Here is a 23281-nt window from a genome sequence, read left to right on the forward strand (position 1 = left end):
GACTTCAAAAGCAGATTTTTCTCCTAGATGTACAGTTCATTAGCTCAACTTCTTTCTGTGACAGGAGCTTGAGATTTAGCTCCCTGATCCATATTTATATGAATGTAAATTTTAGAAATATGATTCCTATTGTTCCCTGGCTGGCATTTTGGGTGATCAGCTCTTACAAATACCCAAGATGCTTATTTTACATCTAAATATGGATTCTAGAATTACACTGACTATTTTTGAAGCTTTGGACTTAAAATTTATAGCTATTTGTGGAAAAAAGTAATAAAATAATTTGGTTTCTACTTATATTGCTTTAGGAAGTACTATATCTGTATGTTAATAAGCCATTAATCTATACCTGAAAAATTTACACTGCACTGTAAGTATCATGGATTACTTGGTCCAGTGATAAATATTCATAATGAAATACAATAAATCCCAAACATAAGCAAATTTCACACTGCTGTCTTCTTTCTTACTGTCAAAGACTGAACAATAAAGCTGAACGTTTCTTTAGGTATCCATATGCTGGCTCATTTTCAGCAGATGGCCCCTAATAGATTGTTGTGCTGTTGGTATGGTTACCCAAAGCAAATTTTTGGATTCTGACAAATCCCCTTTTCAGACTTAGGATCTCTCATATATACTAAGTGAAATATGGAGAATTCAGCATATAGTTTTTTGCTATACACCCAAGAAGCACTAGCTAGATTGAAAAAAAAGTCTTGGAAATGGATAAATATTTACAGTCTGAACCCTGACCTGAGAAAACATTTTATAGTAGCAGTTACAGAAATAAATAATTAGGTAATATGATCTACATTTATGTTAATACAGAAAGAACTACACCTATAAATGCATTTAAGTGAGTAAATAAGATGTGGCCTGTGAAGCCATGATCCAAAACATTTGTCAATATTATACAAAAGACTTTGCTTCATCCATTTTTAAATTATTAAGGTCACAAGTATATTTTTAAAAACCTCTTTAGGACTTTTGTGAGAAAGACTGTAGATTATAGTAGATTCTAAATTCCATAAGTGACTTGAAAAACCTACAGAAAAGTTGAGATTGCACTCATCCTATAAACTTTCTTGCAGAGGTTTTCAAATGAGGCATAGGGATAGCAATGAACAGAGACAAGTTGTGCGAAGAGAAGGCAGCAGCACATCAGTTCATAAGCATGTGGAGTCCAGCTGCTTTCTTCTCTCTGTGTGGTACTGGGGTTTTTAATTTGTTTTTGTGGAGTTTTTTTATTTTATTTTATTTTTTTTTTTAATTATTATTATTATATTTTCCCCACCAGGACACACAGGCAGCTGTTGCCCACCCCAACTGGGGGGGTCAGGACCAGGTGCAGCTCAGAGCAACCCACTGCCCCACTCCCCAGAAAGAGCATGGATGGTCTCTTGCTCTTCCCAGTCTTTAGTGCATCACAGTTTATAGGCCATTAAGTATACGAATTAGGGAGGTAGGGTGGCCAAATTCGGGTTAAAAAATGGAGTGGCAAGGCAACGAGCTAAAAAGTTTGAGAATTCCTGCTCTGCTTCACTCAGGGAATAAACTTGTTTCTTAAAAACAAGTGCTATCTTTTTTTTTTTCTGAAAACTGTGCTCAGAAAGTTTTCTAAAGCATAACAAATAATTCTGGCAATTAATTATTTTTCTTCATGTTAGCACTTAGCTGTCTTATACATGAGACTACCTTTCTCTAAACTCCTGCGTTTTTGTCATGCATTTTTTTCTGGTTTAAGTGAAAAACACTGAAATAGAAACTGTCTCTTTTAACATAAAGTGCTATTGCATGCCTAGAGCAGACTCACTGTGTCTGCCATGACACTGGCGTTCTGTAGAAAACTATGGCTGCACCGGTGTCCTAATAATGCACATGGGGGAACAAATGTACATTGTAGAGATCCCAGCAAGCTGTAGGTTTTCAATTATTGACTTTTTAGCCACAACATAAGCCTTTTAACATTTTCATGAGCCCATTCTTTTCAAAGAAAATGGAAAGAAAGAGAATTCAATTTTAGAGAGAGCTGCACGTATCAGCAAAAGGAACATTTAGATCTTTGCACACCTCATCAGCTTGAGCTAAAAGAGTAACTAGAAGCTGCCATGAGTTGTAAAACAGCATAACAGTTAGACAAGGCACATATATTACCTGTAGGTTTTACAGATACATAGTAATAGAAAAAAGAACAGTGAAACTCTAAAATCCTGTGTTTGGTTTTTATACTCTGCTCATGCTTCTGTGCCACCATTCCAACCACTTCTAATTTCGACTTTTTCTTGCCTCTTACTCCTTTTCCACTCCCATGTTCCTTTCCCAGTCCATGTCCCTACTTTTCAGTCCTGCCAGACTACCTCTACATTTCAATCTTAATCTTATTTTAAACCAGATCTAGTCATTCAACTGGAGATTGCCACGAATCTCAAACTTGGACTCTGTATTTCCCCACATTCAGCTTTCTTCACCACTTCTTACATCCCTCCCTGCCCTATTCAACTCTTTTCTGCCTCTCAATATCATTTTAAACTCCCAGGGAATTCTTATCCAAATTCAGTCTCCCTTCTCAACTCCTTCTCCCAGTTTGTTATCCCAAGCTTTTCCCTATGATATTTGTCTGGAGAGGCTCCCTTTCCCTCTGAAGCCCTTAGAAACTAACCCAGTTTCTCACTCTCGGCCTCTTCCCTGTTCCCTACCTCTCAACCTCACATATTTTCATAAGTCTTTTAAGAATTTAGTAGGCTGAATATAAGAAAATACATTTGCCAGACTGCAGCCTAAGAGGCATAGCTAAGTCTGGTAAGTCATTTTTCTCTGTTGTGGTTGGTTGTAGGTTTCTAACCTTGTAATAGTACCAGTATCTTTTCTCAATACTTCTTAAGCTCTTTAACCCTTTCTCATCTGTGGAAACTCTACAGCCACACAGTAAACTTAGAACAGAGAAAATGTTATGAAATATCATCAATGAGTAGAATGATGTTGGCAAAATGATAGCAGCAGAAGTCTTAAAAAAAGATGCTGTTATTCATCTCTTCTGCCATTATTTCTGTATTTACCTTGTAACAACATTGTCAACATAAAGATATATGCCACCAGAAGCCTACGGTGGTAGTAATAACTGAGTACACTGACAATATTTTCAGTGAAAGTTAAACATAAATCATCCCTCTCCTGATGTCACAGTTACAGGATTAAGTACAAATGGACTGAGCCAGATTGTACTGTTATGGGTAAAACAAGTCTATCGTAGTGACGTCAACCAAGAAGTATCGTACTTTCATATATGAACTGCAACAAGCAACATTGTGACCCAAATCATCATGCTTTATTGTATTCACCCACAGACAGTCAAATACTTGTCTTTGTAGGAGCAGAATATATAAAGTTTATGGAAGCTTTAAAAAACACTGCTTTAAATTTGTTACTATTTGGTACTTGTCAAAAGTGAATGGTCCTTATTTCGGCATACTGGAGTTGTGCAGGAGCAGTCACTATACAGGACTGCTTTAATGTCCTCTAAAATCTAAGACAGTGCAGCTTCCATTAAAAAGGACAGCTTCCCAATCGTCTACATTTCATCAGAAGGGCTTGCTTCTTCAAATGGTTCAGCTAACTAAAGCTTCCCTGGGACACCACCTGCTCTCCTGCCACATTCTTCGCTCCCTCCTCTCATCTCCTGCCAGTCCTCCTCTGCTAGCCAGAGAAACAGAAAAGCAGGCCTCACCTCTCACAAAGCAGAAGATATCCTACTGCCCAAACCAACAGAAAGGAGATGTATCAAAACCGGATTTGCACCTCAATTACAAGTGTTCCAGTTGTTTTTAATACTAATTCTATTCTACTTTCCATTATCTCCACTAACCTCTTTAACACTCAAAAATAATTTATTTCTCCCTATGGATTTTCTAATTTCCATTTGATAAAAATTGATTCCCTTGCACCCCTCTGTTTCAGATCCAGCTAAAATTAATGCATTTTTAATTTGTTTCCTTTGAGCCCTATCAAGATCAAAGATCGCAATGATCTTGCAAAATTTGTCAGTTAGCACTTTGATAGCAGGAGGAGCGTATCATGAATGTTATTGCTTATTTTTTCCAATAACAAAGGACTACATATATAAATGGGTGAAGATAAGAGAATTGTGAGAGGTTTGTAAACTAAAGTTAACAAAAATCTTCACATAATTCAAGACATCCTACATAATTTAGTCCTACTCTTCACTGCACTAAAATGGGGCTATATTGTACTATTATTTAAAATCCTATACATTTTCTCACAAGGAGAGAGAAATCCACTCATCTTTTCACAAAGCTATGTTGTACAATTAAGATAGGTGTCCAGTAACGTTTTGGGTGAAGGTAAAGAGATTGACTCATTCTGTTCTCTGCTTTACTTAATACTCACTTCCGTCAAATTAATGCACCAATATTTTTCACTGTTCGGAAAATTTTTCTGATGAAAATATCCAGGATGGTAGGCAAAAGTGATATAAATAAATGGCAGTTTTTACTGTCATATGCAGGTGGAAACTGAAGCGTCCACAGATGAATAGGATCCACAGTACTTATATAATTGTGGAATTTTGTTCTTCTCGTATTGAAATGCCAGTCTGCTCTGTCATGACACAGCTAATTCGAAAAACATTAATGTTCTTTTTCCTGTAGCACTACCTTCGTTTATTTGTCACTTTTGGTATTGTTTGTGAAAATTTCTACTGTCTGTGCTTCCATACATGCAAAATGCTTTGCCTGTAAACTACATCTACTGAAAATGGAAATGTTGTTCTATAAAGACATAAGTAAAGAATGCCACATTTTTCAGCTTTTCAATCAACTCTTAAAAAGAATTTTTTCTGCCTGGGCAAATCAAAGGAGAAAATGTATACTTAGTAAACATTTATCATGGATAGCTAATTTGTTTTGCTTTAAGAAAACTGTTGTCTTCTATGATTCATGCTTATACTCAGGAATGGGATATCCAAATAAAGCAAACCAAGATAATTCTGTGCAACAGCCATCCTTTAAAGTTTACAGAGCAAAATGCGTTATTTACTCAATTCCAGAACATTGAATAAGGTGCCCTAATAGCCTTGACATTTCCAGTATCATGTAGAGTGGAGCATCTCATTGGTCAGCATCCAGATGTCTCAAAGTTTATTGCCATTATACTGGTCAGTGTCTTTTTAACTGATCTTAAACCATTTTTAACATCCAGCTGTGAATAAGCAATTGCAATTTGCAGTTGTTGATGGGCCTGTTGGAGAACAGACACTACATAGAATTTGAGGATTATGTTTAATTAATAGACTATGAAATTTAATATTGAAGAGCAACTCGAAGCCATAAAATTAAATGTTTTCTAAAAAACAATAAGGCAAATACCTAGTGGCAGTCTGTTAAAGTACTTGTTAATTTCTATTTGGAATAGTTTGTATTGCAGAAATGATAAAATTCTGAAGATAATAAAGTTTATTAAGTAAATACTTTCAAGTATTACACTAGTGTCACCTTGTGTAACTCCATCAATTTGCAAAGTTTTGTACCATTACAGCTGAAAACATCTTTGCAATATAAAACTTAATTTTTCAGGAAGGTAAAACAGTCTTTGAGTAAAAAGTCTGTAATATAGGAAGTCTAAGATCCTTGAAAAATATTTACTGGATTCTGGCAGCATAAACTGATACATCATAGCGGGCTCTTTGCACAGGTGCAGAAAGGGTGGTCTCCACTTCCCTCCATCCAGAATATCCCATTTCTGGTACAGAAATTTCTTATAATTTTACTTGATTTTAAGAGATCTGTTATTCAGCATTCATTATTTTTTTTTTTACATGTAATGATGTTTGCGATTTAATTAAAAAATATTTAAGCAAACCTGACATGGCTGAAAAGTAGAGGGAAGGACTATGTGGCTGTAATGTTAAGGTGCCAGAGTTCTAGGTCCAGTTCCAGCCATGGAATGTATTTCCTTCATAACCTAAGACAAAAGTCCTCTCAGAAACCAAGTCAACTCTGTCTATCTAAAGGCCAAATCTTTTTAGGGATAGGTGTATCATGTGATGGCAGCAATTCCCTACATGTTGCAACTGTAGAAACAATAACATAGATTAAAAAAACCAAAACCAACCAACTATTCAAAAGAAAACAAACAAAAAGCCCACAACCAACCAACCACTCCCCCCCCCAACAAACAAAAACCCCCAAACAAACAATCAAATAAAATCCACAAAAACCCCCAGCTCTTCCATGAACCCACATAGAGGGAAAAAAACCAGAGGAATCTGATGAAGGTTTGGAATATTGTTCTACATATTTGGGGTGTAAATTACTCTACCACTTCTTAGAATAAACCTATTCATCTGCATATAGAAACTGCATTTGGCACTGCTTCTCACTCTATAAAATTTATTTTTTTCTCTTTCATGCACATTTCTCTTATTTTTTTTCCCATCAAAATTATTTCCATTCACCAGTTTTCCCATTATAAAATAAAACCATCTGATTAAAAGCACTCATGTGAAAAGAAGCTCCAATTGTTATATTACTCCTAAGCTGAGCCTAATTGTTTACAGAAAATGTTCTGTACCAAAAATGCCAGAGACGATCACTGTGGTTCAGTTCCAATCAGTCTTGGGGTAAGCTTATGCAATTTCAGTCCAAATTAGAAATAAAAACCTGTATAAGCAGCACTGTCTTTTGCTTTCTCCTACCAACACATCAGAAACTTCTCTGTAATACCTGTAGGCCAAACAGACACATACAGGGCACATTTCGTAACAGCTGTGAATCTACCAGAAAGAGACTCTGGATGCTGAAGCAACATACTAAATAAGTGTGAGGATCCAAATACACTTCTACAACTTTCTCCACTATGTCTCATTAAAAAGAGTGAAGGGCTGTTGCTTGACTCCAGCTCTCAGAGACTGACAATGAGATCAAGAAAGCCCCTATATCGAACCATTTAAGATCTTTGAACAGAGTCAACTCAAGTATGGCCATCGAGGAAAGGTAGCAAAACAGTTAGAAAATTATATTAACAGAGCAACAAAAAAAATCATTTACTTCCCCTCACCTTTTTCTTCATTTTTACATTTTTGAAAATTGCATGAACTCTCCACGTTTTTGCAAACATTGCTCCAAATGCAGTTGTGTATCCCACTATAAGAATCCATGTTCGAACCTAAAAATATATATATATAAAAAAAAGACAAAGCCATTTAATTTTAAGTAGACAATGTGGATATCATAATTTCACCCACTTTTTTTCTCAAGATCTTGAGAAAAAATATTCAAAGAACTTCACAAAAATGTTGACATTTCAGAATTGTCTCATTCATTGCTTTCTTGCCTTTTTTTCTCTTCTCTCCATCCCCTCTCCAAGTACAATAGATCTGGATGCTGAATTAACAGTCTTTTCTGTATACAGATACATAACACAGTTACAAAATTGTGCATTTTTTTCACTTTTATTTTGTTCTGTGCAGGCACAGGAAGGAACTAGTGGAGGAAAACAAGAGACTGAGACAATAAAAACTAAACAAGGAACTAATATTAACAGCAACATTTTGAACAAAAATTAACAGAGAAGTAGAGACGTTACTCAGACTAATTAAGTGGAAATTGTACTACTTGAGGTATGCATCACTTAGTGCAGACCCTGAGCATTCTGGAAAGATAAGAAAAACTGACATTAAAATTATCATATAGGGAAAAATGGCAAGACAGGAACATAGCCTTGGTGGGCAGGCCTTGGGGACCAAAACTTAATCAAAGATAATACCCACAATGTGGGTCTAAGAAAATGCAGATGGTCAGTTTCCCTTTGTGAAGAAGCTGTAGACCATGAGGAGGTCTCCAATCAGCCTCCTCCAGGCTGAGCAGCCCAAGTGATTTTAACTGCTCTTCATACTGCTTCCCCTCCAAACTCTTCAGGGTCTAAGAGGGCATATGCCCAAAACCAGGTAACACTGTGGGACACACACTTGAAGTGTGCAAGTGTGAACTTGGAGGTTGCTCTCTCACTGGCAAGGGTATTACCAGGTAGGGAACCCATATCTCCTTAGAGGATGGGTGTGTATAGGGAAACCTGCAGCCCCAGAAGAAAGGCTGTGCTGGTAACCCCTGTGTCTTGTGAGCGGGAGGTGTTTCCATCGAATTTGGCATGTGCACTTATTAGAAAATATTGCAATTAAGTGTAGAAAACCATTTAGATATTTGTATATATATATATATTAACATACTATTAGCATCTAATATTGTGGGTTTTCTGTTGCATTGCTGACACTGAACACTGGTGTTCACTGATTGCTGGTTAACCTTGACAATAATAAAACCAGTAAACCAACTGCAATTAGATTCAAACCACTTTGTGACATTCTTGAATGTAGTAATGAAAAAGAAACCCATTAAAAAAAAAAAAAAAAGATATTTAAGTCAGCAAAGTATTATTTTTACCTTATATACTTTATATATTTGCAAGTCTTTGATCATTATCCATTACCATACATTATGCTAATAACTTCAGTAAAACCACTGTTAGATCAATTCTGAAGGATTTGAAAAATACGTTTCATATCAACATGTTCATATTAGCCAGTTATTTCTTTTTTTGACTTCACATCAATTAGGCTGTGATAACTACACTTAGCATTCAATCTTTCTGCTGCTATTAATAAGTATTCAGCTCTTTTGTGTACCGTTTCGTGATATATTTGGCAAACAGATACATGGTATTTCCATGTCTCTAATAAGACTCTGTTTTGTTCTCAATAAAACAGTAATTGGCTCTTGGGAACAGTAATAAATTCAATTATACTCATAATATGTTTGTAACCAGATATTCAGAAAAAATGTTATTTCTAGCACGTTTGGGTTAAAAAGTTTTATGTATTCCTGATCTGGATTGTGCAAATTAGAATAACATAACTATTTGCTATAGTGGAAGCATTCTAGCTTAAACATAGATTTTGCCAAAATGAGATTGCTGTTGCTAAGAATGAGATAGTAAGTTTCAGATGAAAATAAATTTTTAATTTTGAAGAAAATGACCTCGAATTTGTCTGCTATAATTCATTAATGCAGCCAGCAGAATGAAAAATTTAGAAAACGGCAAAAGCCTCTGAAATTCATATATCTGCCCATTCATATTCTTAAATGTATTTTACCTCCAAATGCCACTGATTTGAAAGAACATGATAAAAATAACACTGATAATTGGAGAGCATGACCATGATGTTACACAATAAATTATTAATTCTTCCATGTTGGAAGTTTTTAATGATGAGTTTTGACAGAAGAAGCTGAGGAAGATCATCCTCCCCCAGGTACCCACCAAACAAACAGGAAAGGACCCTCCTTAGAAGATGGGAAACTTGTGTTCAAATCCCTACTCCCAACTAGACACAAAACCTTAAAACACTCCTACACTCCTATAGAAGGATAATTTGCAAAAATAGCTACAGTTTACCTTTTTCCTAAAAGGTTAGGTCATTAGGAAATTCCTCAAGCCTTCACTGAATTTTAGGATATATCTTAAACTATCTGCTTATATTTCTTGGTTACTTCTTTTTTTGAATAAGCTATTTTGACTAATAGCATATCTCCTACAACCTTTTTGTTTTCTTTCATTGAAAGACAATTCACAAGTGTTAAAGGAGGTAATATTGTTTGATACACACCAATCAAGTATATCTATGCAGATGCTAAAATGCAGTTTCTTAGTTCTCTTTTATTTCTACTTCCTACAATATTTTGGTTTAGGGTCTATTTTTGAAATTACTATATATGCACCCATTATTTGAATTTGTGCTTTTTATAAATTACTAAATTACTTGATAGAAGCTTTTACAGGTGCATTTCATGTGACAACTGAAAAAGCTATATATCCTTTATTTAGTGGACAATGCACTTGATGACCACCAAACACTGAAAGTGTCTCCACAAAGAAACAGACAATTCTGGGTCATTTTCCAGACTCGGAACAGATATGATGTTTATTCAAAACAAACAACCCCCCACCTTTGTCAAATATTAATGTAAATAAATGTTCTAAGGTATTTAAACAAATGTTGCAAGGTTCAGCTAAAGAGTCACTGCATTTATGAAAAAGATTCTCCTTACATCTGGTAGGAGCATTTCTTTTCGATGTCCCTTTGCAACAAAAAACCTCTGTGTTAAACCTATCCATAAGGTGCTAAAGATCTTCTATTTTTTTAATTAAGACTATTCTTCCATCATGTAATAAGCACTGATAGATGAACAGCCTTATATAAAGTTATTTCCATCTGAATCAAAGTTCCTCTCAACCTTGAATTTTGGCTGGCTAACCTATGTATTGAGTGCTGCTATTTGATATCTTCTTCTATATAAAATTATAAAATAAGGTTATCTTGGAAAATGGACTGAATCAATGAATGGCAGAAAGTTTCACTTTTATAGAAGTTTCATCATTTTTCCATATTTGACCACCATTGCTTATGCATTCAGAAGACCCCAAAGTCATTAATTGATGATGAATGTCTGGAAAGGTCTTGAGCTCGTGAAAGCAATAACAAAAATTTCAAATGCAGTGGATCAGGAATATGATGTATTTCACTCTTCTGTTAAGTTGAAAGAAAAAAAAAATATTAACAACCATCTGAATACACTGGACATTTACATTTTTGAGTTGCAGCTTTAAATTTGCTATACTAATCCACTTTGGCCATATCAAGCAAACAACATGAAGACTTGGAAGGAAGAATAAAGAAAACCAAGTACCAGCACAAGGAACTATGAGTTGCATAAAAGCTATAAACTTATCACCTCTCCAGGTGACTTTTTATTTTTTCAATACCAGTTATTTGAATAGGATAGTGAAACAGCTTTATTCTTTAAAATATTTTTCTTCAGTTAGCAAAACATTTAGATGATGTTCTTGCAGAGGAATCACTCAGATTTAAGATTCCTGAAAAAACATAATTTTTACCATCCCAAGACCTTAACTTAATGGTGTCATTTTAAATAAAAGCTTTCAAATATTTCTTTCGCAGGACTTGACACTCCAGACACTCTATAGTTTAGCTGATGATACCTAGACTGATTCATTTCGGGAATATAAATAATTACCTAATTAATTTTGCACATGCACTGACTTGGAAGCTGTGGTGCCCACAGGGCTAGGCTGCAGCTGAACGTTAGTGCTGAGCAGCTTGGTGGCATCTTAGTATTAGACTACGGCACTTAAAAGTGATAAGCTCCAGAATAAACCATGCTGTGGGTTTAGCCCTGGAGAGAACAATTATCTTTGAATAGACAATTCTGTTGATTTCTGTGGACTACTCATGAGTTGAAAATTAAGTACCTTATATTTTTCTTGGCAAACTGGGGATATAAACAATAATTAGGATGAACAAAAGTGTGTCATGTCAACAATTTTTCGCTGGGGCTTCATCCTGCTTCTATTAACGATGGCAAAATCCCCAGTGCTGGTCCCAAGGAAAGAGTTCATCCATTTGAATCATACTTTTCTTATTTATGTCAAACATTTTCTGACATATGTTTATGACTTTTAACCCATTCTTTAGAATCTGTGTTGCACCGGCACAGTTCTTGTAAATGTAAGTGGCAATAACATTAGAAAATTGAAACATGCTGTTTTCACATAAATTTAGTACAGTGGTTTTTCACATGCTGTGAGATCTCCTGTAGCGATTTCTTAATATATTTCTGGCCATGGGTAGTGTAAGAGAATTGCTTCTGACTCTATAAGGGGGCTTTAAAATCTGGCTGTTGTCCCACTGAAGGAGAGACAAAATGTTTTAAAAATATCACCTTAACAAATGTCTGGCAAGGCTGTGGTGTATTTGCTTCAGTATATGAAATAATTTTGTTTCAAGAATCTATTCAGCCTTGCAACTTTTGTCTCTACTTTTTTTCTTTCTTTCTTTTCCCCAAGAAAATGTCATTTACTAAAATAGAAGCTGATCAGGCTTATGTTAAACTCAGTAACAGAATTGCCTTTGAATTAAATAGGATTGAGATCAGTCTCAGACTGAACGACAGTGAGGACAATTATGGAAGTGATTATACAGAAAAGGGAGATTAAAATTAACAGCTAAACAATTAAGAAGGAAATAAACTAAAGAATATACGCGGAATGAAAAAGGCCAGACTAAAAATACAAACAAAGGCTATAGTTTCCAGAGACAAAGAAATGGATTAGAGGTCCAAATCCTTTTGCAGTTCAGTATAAGCTGAGTGTCTATCTGTTGCTTTTTAAATTCCTGGTCAAAATTAACAACTGAGGAAAAGAATTATGCAAATTTAGAGTCCAAAGGGGCAAAAAAAAACCCAAAGAAAACCCCAGCAATGCCTGAAGAGCATATATGAATAAGGAGCACATCACCAACTACTAATCAAATATCAAGGCTAGCACAGGGTCTAGCCCAAGTGGCTCCTGCCCACAATATACCAAGACAGCCTCGGCTTCTAGGTAGCAGTTGCCCATATATTTTCCTTTTAGTCAGTTCTCCCAAAAACGGTTAAACAGAGAAAACTCGAAGTGACAAGAGAAGACAAAGCAGAAATAAATAAACAGACAGCAGGCAGAAGGTTGATACATCTGCTCCCTCTCCGTTTTACCATTAAAGGTAAGTCCTTCCTCCCAGAGCTGCTCTCAGCCACGTCCACAACTTTGAGAGTTTTAGCAAATTTCTCAGCTTCCCACTTGCCCTGCAGACTGTCTCCATCCCCAGGAACCTGTTCCATGATCTCTCATCCCTGGCTTTTCCTCCCTGCCCCTCACTGCAGTCTCTCAAGCTCTGTTAGATGTAGTTTTCAGGATATTTCCTCACTCTTATACCACCCTGCATTCCTCACCTTGCCTAGGTTCAGGGTTCCCCAAGAAAAAGTGCAATGTGGACCATGGAGTTCCAACTTGCCTAGCTGTTCTCTCAGTGGGGCAGACATAAGACTGTGAAAAATTAGTAAAAAGAGAAAATCTGCCTTTCACATTGTTGTAAAACACAGAGTGAGAAGTGTTCATGATCCATCATTAAGAATAATATCCGCTGAAAAAAAAACCTAACTGCTTTTGAAGATCTGGATACATTTAAAGGTCACATTTTAAAGTACACCTTTGAGAAGATAAGGTCTATAACATCTATTGTTGCCATGAACGTACATGTTCTCTGGATGTCTGACTGATGAAAACACAAAGTCTGGATAGTCACACACACTGCAGTAGGTAGCTGGACTTTATCAGTGATATCTCTGCTCTTCTCTCTGTGTCGCTACCCCACCCCACTGTTTGGTTCCTTCCTTCTTTTTGACAAAGCCTGTTTCCAAATGCCTGCATCACAGCTGACAGAAATTGACCCAAGTCCAAAAGTCTGAGCTTATCCTGGGAAGGATGAAAGCATCGCCGAACACCACGGTTGTGCAAAAACTTTCATGTGCCCGCCTTACTTTATCCAAGGAAAAACACTGACGGGGCTCAGTGAGATCACCAGGAGTCACAAAATATCTGCCTGGTTTTGACAATTCATACCAATTATGCTAATTAATGAGCTAAACAAGATAGAGCATGCTTAATTTTAGTGACTGCGTGACTCGCATGACTGGAGTGTAAAGGAGACTGGAAGACAACTGCTGTCTCCAGAACAGATCTTGCTCAGATCATGATGAACTACACTGAACTGTTCCAAACAGGTCATTTGCCCCTTTCTTGTTACTCCCATCATCCCATGCAGCACAGTCTCTAAGAGAAAGTCCTGCTACCCACCAGGACTACCAGGACTGAGGAGAAGCAGAGTTGTTCACTCTGCTATTACCTAATACACCAGACCTTTCTGGGTGGACACTATGGGCATTTTACTCCAACCTGGATTACTCAAAACAATCTTATTTCAGCCTTAACCATATCTCCGGAGAATATGAACATCATTTTATTTACCTCTTTGAGGGAGATGCATAACAGAGAAGAGACTATGCTCCTCCTTAGGGCCATTGTAACCTTTCATCCCATAGCAGTTCCAACTTGCGAAGACATTACTCATCTTGAATGTAAAGCATGAAATTCTCAGTAGAATGTATTACAGAAGTCTAAACGTTATGATCATATCTAATATTCTCTCTATTTTAAGTATCTCTATTTAGTATGTCAGCTTAAGCTCTATTCATAGGATATGTCACTGGCATTGCTAATTTTGAGTGTCTCTCTTCCATATAATGAATGCTTTCAATTATTTTTCCACTTGTTTGCATTTTCCCAGTTGGTATCACATCTAGTTTCACACCCTTACTTCTAACATCTTTTTTTGGTATGATACCATGGTAATTCTGAGATTAAAAACAGATATAGAACATTCTCATTCTCTCTCCCTCATATCTGAAGCACTTTCTACTTTGGCATACATATATGTTTAATGAAATGTTGCATTGCTTTTCCTTTTTCTATACAACCAATGAAGTTGCTACTGAGTAAGACATGATCTAATGGTCCTACCTGACCACTTTCTCAGAATTCACTGCTTTGGATAGTTTTAATTCTATGTAATTGGAGTCTTATAATATGACACCTAATCTCAAATTCTGACATGGAACTAAACAACGCTACATTTATGAGTGCTTACCATTAGGAAATGAATTATTGTGTATTTAAATATACTTGATTTCCTTTCCATAGAAAATGGGCATACCAAGGTAAAAAAGAGTTTGGGAACCAATTACCCACTCTAGCACAGAGTCAACACTATATAATTTCAAAAATGTATATAATACTCCTATTCAGCAAATTATTTGACGATATGTTTGAAGTGCTTTTCTGACTCTCCAATACATTTGACACTTGGTTCTGTGTTTCAGCATATTGACTTATACCACATGCTCCCACAACCAGTGACTTACAGAGTGGAAAATGGTGGTATGACTTATCAATGAAAGCCTTTGAAATTTTCGGGTGCTGTTGTTGTGATTTTGGATCATGTTTCAGTGTCTTTGGAATATTAAAGTGAAAATATATGCCATAGGTAGAAGTCAAAAAGGCCAGAAACTGCAAAGCACTTCACCCTCCAAACAATGCTACGAACACTGTGCTGTAAAGGAAGCACACACAACAGATTTGGAATGTAATACCTACAATTTGCAAACCATTTTTCCTGAATTTTGTGGGTAGATTAAAGAGTATTTAAGGACCTCCTGTTAGTGTTGTAAAAAAATTATCATAAAATTAAACAGAGACAATATATAACATAACTGATTAAATGATATTGCTGTTGTGTATGTACTGCCATCCTGGTGAGATCCAAGGGCTTTTGAAATATAGGAGACAAACAGGGTGATTACTTGGCTTACAGAGGGGATAACACTAATGACAGCCTTTTAGTTTCGTATGTGCTTATAAAAGCTGAATCGAAATTTTTACTTCCCCATGAAAAAAAAAAAATCTCCCTTCATTGACGTAGCTCTTCTCTGTGCCTGAGATATAGTTGTTATATCCACATGTTCTTGGCTCAATGGCTTTTTATGATCACTCTCCATTGTAGCTGATTCTTTTAAAGACTAAGCCATAGTCACGCCTAAAGTGGGAATTTCAAACTAATAAATAATATGGTTAGAATGGGTAATCAAAATCATGCCTTTCCAGGGAAATGGACAATCAAGAGTTTTGTACTGGCCTGATCCTATAAGAACTCGTGTCTGTAAGTAGTCCTTATGAAACCACTAAGCATATTGTAAGCATATTGCCCATATGGAAATATGGATGTTCGTGACATGGAGCCAAATGCACAGGCTGTACCCAGCACTTAGTGGTTATTTTGGGGAGAAAGGAGGTGACACAGAAGAGTTACTGAACAGCAAAGTGGGTTTATCTCCCATATTTATGAACTGTCTGGCATTAATTCAGAGTTTCCTAGATACACAGAAAGTGTATTGCCACAGTCAAGGGTGGCCATGTAAAGATGATTTCTAACAGAAGCATAAACTATCCCACTGAAAAAAAATATAATTGGAGCAGGAGATTTTATAAGAATTGTTTTAACGAGCAGGAGGTTAGGAAAAAAATTCCTGATAGGGTTTCTTGCATCTATGAGTGTAATACTAATTGCTGATGGAGATGGGATTCATTAGATAAATCAGTAGCCATGTGCAGGAAAATACATTCAGAAATGCCTCTGTAGTGAACTGAAAACCTGGAATGTCAAGACTGGGGAGAAATCTTACAGAGTCAGCTCTGTTGATATAATATTTAACATTTAACTATGTTAAAAAAAAAATCTCTGTGTAAGGCATGTGGTGATATTTCTTAATCAAAGTTTGGCTTTAAGAACACATTATTTTCCTCCACCCCTTTCTTTTATCAGTCAGTTAAGTAGTTATTTTATTCAAGTGCTCGTCCAGACCTTTCCCTCTATGGCAGACAGACAAACAGACTTAACAAAATATGACAGGTACAAATGGAAAAAAAGAAGAGGTATGCAAGATATGACAGAACAAAGCAGCCCTCACTTAAATTTTGTTGCATTTAGAATATGACAGTAGCGGTTACATTTTGAGAAGCAAAAAATCAAACAGCAGAAATATTCTGGCGCAGAGGCACAAGATTTTAGATGTTGGTTAATTTTTCAGAGATAACACTGAGCTATTTCTCATTTAAAGGGGGACTTAAGTTTTATACAGCTAAATCTGGATGGAAACCTGTTCCCTAGAGCAGCTCCATGCTGATAAGTACCTCTGGTTCCCATTTTCTTTCCTTCTGTTCAGCAGTGCTTGGCTGCTTCAACAGGAGGGCTGTAGCCTACTCGTACAAATGGCCTGAGCTCTGAATACAAACCCCTCAAGGCTGAGCAGACATCAGGACCTAAAATTTCCACCTCGTGACACTAGTTTCTTCTGCAACAGAGGGTGAGAAAAGAAAGGGGATTGACATCAAGAACCCTTCCGCTCCATTAGAAGCTGTTTTGCAAATAAGGGCATAATTGCTAGGAAAAAAAAAAAAAAGGATGCTGGCATCTTCCACTTCCTGTTGGCCCCTATGTATTCAGAGTTATATACTAGTTTGGGAGAGGTGAATACGATTTTCCTTTGAAGTCTTTGAGCCACTTCTTTCTACTAGCTGTACAGAGAATTTGCACTCTACCTGTAGGAAAAATGGATATTCTCTCCTTGTCTCTTTGGCTGTTACTGTTCAGGTGTCTAAAATACAGCTGTGTCCCGGCCCAACTAAGGAAGCTAAGACTTTGCACAGAAAATCCTGTATGTTCACCTACAGTACATCTTCTAATGCATCATGGCACATACTAAAGAGGTCTCCAGTGTTTTGAAATGTTATAACTGAACAAGTCACATGATATTTCACTTCTGTAATTGTTCTACTCAGTTTGGAGGATTTAAGTTTAAATATTGGGATGTGTATCCACCAACTAGCTTTAGGCATCCAACTTTCATGCTTTGAATTATTCTCTGGAAATAAAGTTTCTCTCTCTCTCCAATGATGACATCAGAAATTCAGACTCCCAAAAAAAAAGGTGCTGTGAACTGCATCTTTCTAGAGACCCAAAGAAGGATCAGAAACATAGTGAAGATAACTCCTGATATTCTTAGGCAATAGACCAAGCATAGACTTAGGAATTTTTGAGGAGAAAATAATTCATACATTTAAATGCTGTTTGAACGGTTTTTGGAAGGAATATCCTTGCAGTGAAATTCTTTCCCTGTCATTGAAATGGCCTCTGTAAGTCAGGCTGCATATTACAGTAAGCAATTAAGACATTGCAGGCTTCTAGGTGGACACATTTAATTTGGTTTCAGAGTTGTTTGTTTTAATTTAACTATAACATATTCTACATGGATCTAGGCTTGTGTGAGTTTATAGTGTATTGTGGAAATAGTAGTAGAAATCTTTGGAGATTCAGCCAAAAAGACTTTACTCAGTCTTATTACTCAAAGACCCAGACAAGCAGCAGTCATATGGAACCTGTAAAGAAAATATAGCTTCATAGATAATACTAGCTGCCATGCTACAAACACAACCTTCTAATAATTATCTTCATATATATAATTTCAAAACAAGAAAGCAGATTTATTCGTCTATTCTGAGGCCAAATTCCAATGCACCTGCAGCTTTCAGTAATAATAATAACACGGCTTTGTGCATATTCCAGAATTTGGTCCTAGAAAATATCCCAGGAAAGAACTAAGAGAATAAGTGATGAAATGGAATGAGACATCCAACTACTGAACTTTTCTGTTTGCATTTCTCACAGAGCTTCCTGCAAGACTATCATCAACTAGAATATATGGAATTACTTACTGTGCAAAGTGTCTCAAATGTCTTTTCGGAGACAAAGGATCCATCAAGACCAAAAAGAAAAATAGATGCATAAGAAAGCATCCCTCCAAGGATAATAAGGTTGTTCATGTAGGGACTGGACATCTTTATTAGTCTATGGACAAAAGGTGATAGTGCATTAAAGAGGAAAAGACTATTAGGCTATTATAGCTAGGCTATTATAGCAATAAAGAAGAGCTTTTTGTAACCTGGCAAATAGACATCCCTTCTTGTAGAACTCTACACCATCTATAGGCATGCACACTATTTGCTGTTTTATGAAGCCTAGCATTGTTTCAGGTTTTTGAATGTTTAGTAAAAAGACATTCTATTTAACTGATGGATTAATTAGCTAGGGTTAATGTTAATAGTAGACATTCAAACATGAATTAAAGAATTACACTTTCTAGATAGTATAAAAGAAACTGTCTTAACAGATAGACAATCTGTTCCAATGTGAATATATTACACAGTGATTTCAATTAAATAGCTCTAAAATATCATCTTTCCACAGTTTTAACATTTTCCTTTTATATATATATAGATAGATGACAGAATACAAACATGGCATTCAAACACAAAAGATGTAGTGATAGAAGTAACATGAATGTCTTACTTCTGATTTCTGTTTTTGATGTTAAAGAACAAGAAAGCACTGGCCATTATCATTCCTAGGATGGTGAGGGCTGAGAGGATGCTGTAGAGAGGCAGAGAGATCTTGCGTAGTTCCTCTTGTATAATCGTTTTGTCCTTTGGAGGCTCAAGTCCTAGAATCACAAATAGCAAAAAAGGCTAAAGAATTTCTGTAAGAAAATTTGCCTCTTCTAAGTATTATACCTTGATTTAGCAACTGTGAACAACACCAGTAGCTGATGAAATCATTGACTTTGATAGACATATGTTAGTCACATTGATTGACAAGAGGGTTTGCATTTCTGGAACACGTAAATATCCTCTTTGGAAGAAAAAACACACCAAAACTCTAATGCAGAACCCCATGAAATATATACTAACTATCCTCATTTTAAAGTACAAATAAAAACTAAAACGCATACCATGACTCTAAATTTTACCAGGAGGTTGTGCTTTCCTGAAACAAGCGACAGAGCAATAAGAAGAAAACAAAGAGCATTGTTCCTCTGCTTACTATCATTATTACCAGGGCAAATTCAAACAGCCTCTCTAGGTGTGGCATCACTGAGGCAGGGACTGACAGCCCTGGGGGGCTGAAACGGGTTCCTGGGATGTGGACAGGATGGGGGAAGCCCCGGAAGGGGTTGGAGGCAGAGCTGCTGGTGCCCTCAGGACACTACAGAATGGAACAATATGGAAAAACAGATTGCAAAGGTTTTACAAGGACGGACCCACTTTGCAAATCCTTACAGATGTGGACTTGAATGTCTGAATTTAAAAACAATATTTAAAGCCATGTACTTGATTGACAGCTCTCATTAATTAAAGGCTTCTTGGTTTAATGAGAAGAACTACTTTCCAACAACTGCAACAAAGCTCTGCATCCCTTACTTCCCACACTCTGTTTCACCTGCTTCCTGCGCTATCTTGGTGCAGGGGATTGGCAAAACGTCTTTTGCATTGCTGACTTCCTTCATGAAGGGTTTTCTGTGCCCTACAGTGCCTGGGCCTGTCCTTTCACACCAGCTCTCCATAGGGCTGTGAGGACAACCCCATGGGGCCAAGCAGCTTTGTTCCATACCGTGGCTGCAGAGGCAGATCTCTGTGCACCCGCTGATCAGAGAGCTGTAAGTAAGGAGATGACCTAGTGGCTGCCATAGCTCAATTTCACATCCACTCTTTTGCTTTTCAAGGGTTTATAAAATAAAATAGCTTTATCCCTACCAGTTATGCCGGACCAATTGAGACAATGGAAATCTGCTATCCTTTGGTCTTTATGCCTGAATTAAAAGAACTAATACTAACGAAAAAAAACCACAATGCCTTACCGTATCAAAATATATAGAGTATATTCATGATTTGTATTTATTAAATATAAACAACCAGTGATTCTATATGTAATATCTTATTTGTGCAATGGCCATTCAATTCTAAAGAATTATTGTTCTCTTCTGTGCAATTTTAGGCAATGGGTTAAATGGGGCTGTATTTTCTACTCCCCATTTCAAACACTTGAAGTTACTAAGTCTTTTATTCTACCCACAAGACGTAACAACTCTGTTCTCCACATCGAATGTATGACTGCCTGAATGAAAATTTAAGGTGGGTAAATGGAGAAGGTTCACTCTGAGTCACATAATGCATCTTAAGACAACTATATGACAGGCTATGGATGGAAGGAACACCAGATGCAGTCAGAATAACAACTAGGAGTCTGATCCTGAAAAAGTCCTGAAGAGAGAATTTTTCCCATCATCTACTGTCCATAGAGGTATGGAGTTATGAACAAACCTGTCTCCTGTTACTTGCTTTATTTTGCATATGTTCTCTGGAAATTAGTGGTACTGAACTAGTATTCAACTACATCATCAGTTCCTCCTTGCAGCAAAAATAATCTGCTGGGACCCAGACTTCAGCAAATGGGACAGATTCTGCACTCCTCATTTCCAAAGCCTCGTTTTCCAGACAGATGGGTGCTGGGTGCTGGGACACTGGAGACAGGTGTAGTAGGGAACAGGATGCAGCACTTTAAAGTCATCCACTACTCCCAGGGGAAGCCACAGAGATCTCACGAAGACAACTTTACTTTCCATTAATGAAGTGCACCGTAGCAGAGCTTAAGATTAAGTCTTAATTATTAGCTTTAAAAATAATATACATGCCTATATTCAACAACACTTAAAACTCATTTCAGCTGACATATATCTGCATTGATCATAGATATGCTCGGAAAGCTGCGGGTATACTCACGCTCCAACTGCTGTGAGGGCAGAGGAAGTCTCCATGTTAACTTTGGAGCAGCACGGGATAAAGAATTGGAAAAAGATACAGCACCACAGGCTATTTGCCTGCTGTGGACCTTGGGGGTGCTGCTGGACTGAACACCCTCTCTGGCCCTGTTTCAGATGGGCCACCTTAAAGCTAGCCTTGGTATTTTGAAATCCCATTTTCTAACTGCCTAACAGATACCTCCCAAAGAAAAACAAGCACATCCTTTGTGCAAACACACCACACAAGAGCATCACTCAGGTGAGATGAGCTGGGAGAGTGGGAAATAGGGATGAAATTAGAACATTATTGATCAGTAGAAATGAAATAGAAGGCATATTTTCATCTTGTTGAAGTATCAAAGAACATTTATGTACATATATGAATTTGAATTTATCCTGGTCACTGGAATGAAAAACAAGTATATGATATCAAAACACTGCAAATTTCTGTTCAGAATTCTCCTTCTATTTTTTTGAAGCACAGCTCAGTTCCCTTTCTGTTTATACAGTGTCACAGTTTTTTGATATTAAAAATCCTAATACAGCTCTTTAACAGCATGCAGTCTTAAAAACTACACACAGTCACCCATGTCATTCCTGTACCTCTTCCCAGTTTCCTCTCCTACCTTGGAACCTGATGCTGTTGTTGATTATTTCCAGGGTGTCAGCCACAGCATTGTACTCTCCCACCTTCACTTCCTTTCTTTCTGCAGAGAAACAAACACGAGTGATTGTTTATGGCAGTTCACACATTCTCAATTATTCAACTGATTTTGCCTTCTTTTTTGACAGTACGTCAAAAGGAAAAGAAATGTGCCTGAAGTGCATGAATTATTAAAGCAGAATGCCAGACAGCACATGTCATCAAAAGAAATATTTCCGATTCTTTAAAGAAACGAAAAGTGTTCTTAGGAATTAATTTACATAATTAAGGAATTGTTGTTACAGGGCACAGACATTTCCAGGTTAAAAATCACACATTTCCTTCATGTCTCACACCATGCAGGACATTTTGCTGGGAGAACAGACATGGCTAAATCACACATTCCACTCTCATTTGAACAACTAGGACATCTTGCTTAGTGAAGTATTTCCCGGGGGAGTCATAGCAGCAGGCTCCAGCCAGTATGGAGTAGTCTGGCTAGTGAAGAGATACACTGGGAATCTAATCTCTTATTCTGACGGGGAATAAGCAACTCATTAGTACCCTGACTGCAAAACATACTATGTTATGTAATTAAAGCCAACATGCACTTGAGCTAAAATGTTACTCTTACTCTCATCTGCTATTTTGGGACTATTGTCACATACACAGCCTTTCTGTACCTAATGGACTACAGTAGCGCAGATATAGGAATTTAATTTGTTTGACTGCTGCCTTGGCCACTGCAGGTGGAGCTCCAGCACACGCTTGTCCCATCCTTCTGATAACATCTGGCATCAGTTAATTCCTGCTGTTTCTGTTGGGGTTTTGGTATATTTTAGAAGTGCTGGAACTTACTAAATTATCACTTTCACACCAAAGATGAGAGATTTATAATCCACAGACACGTTGGCTAAACTTTTCTTTGATAACCTGGCTCAGCAGAGTCAAGAATTTCCTTTCCGGATCCTATGTCTGGGCAAGCACAACCCAATTTATATTTAAATTCTGAGCTCGTCACCCTATTTGTGACATTGATTTGGGGAGCTGATGATCTTGAACTGGATGGCAAATTTGAAAAGACTCTGTTTCATCCAACAGATCCACATTAACCTTTTCTCCTTTCTCACTCAAAGTGATTGCGCCTGTTCAGCTTTGCTGAATAGAGCAGCTAGCTCCATTTTAGCAAAATCTACAGCTGATTAATACTAATCTGAGAGCTCACAGAAGGTAAAAGTTTTCCTTACAGAAACCCCCCTTCTTATTGTTAAAATTGTTTACATAGAATTGCAAACTGGGCTGCAAATCTGACAGAGACACACATTTGCTATACCCACATCAAAAGCTGGAGTTTGCTGTTCTGAAAACTAATTTGCCTTTCACATGAGCATGATCTGCTTGTGAGGCCCTAAAACTAGTTTGGAAT

At 36.9% G+C, this 23281-nt stretch overlaps 1 protein-coding gene across 1 annotated transcript in view; it reads right to left on the reverse strand.

Annotated features, from left to right (window-relative positions):
- Positions 1-23281, reverse strand: part of GABBR2 (gamma-aminobutyric acid type B receptor subunit 2) — a gene marked incomplete at both ends in the record, with an annotated part of 486339 nt that overhangs the window by 141609 nt on the left and 321449 nt on the right. The window contains 4 exons of the mRNA XM_080339746.1: positions 7072-7179; positions 18292-18424; positions 18926-19076; positions 21839-21919. Of these exons, the coding sequence (XP_080195872.1) occupies positions 7072-7179; positions 18292-18424; positions 18926-19076; positions 21839-21919 (473 nt within the window). The remainder of the gene's footprint in view (positions 1-7071; positions 7180-18291; positions 18425-18925; positions 19077-21838; positions 21920-23281) is intronic.

Source organism: Nesoenas mayeri (genome assembly GCF_963082525.1).
Source record: "Nesoenas mayeri genome assembly, chromosome: 2".
Lineage (NCBI taxonomy): Eukaryota > Metazoa > Chordata > Aves > Columbiformes > Columbidae > Nesoenas > Nesoenas mayeri.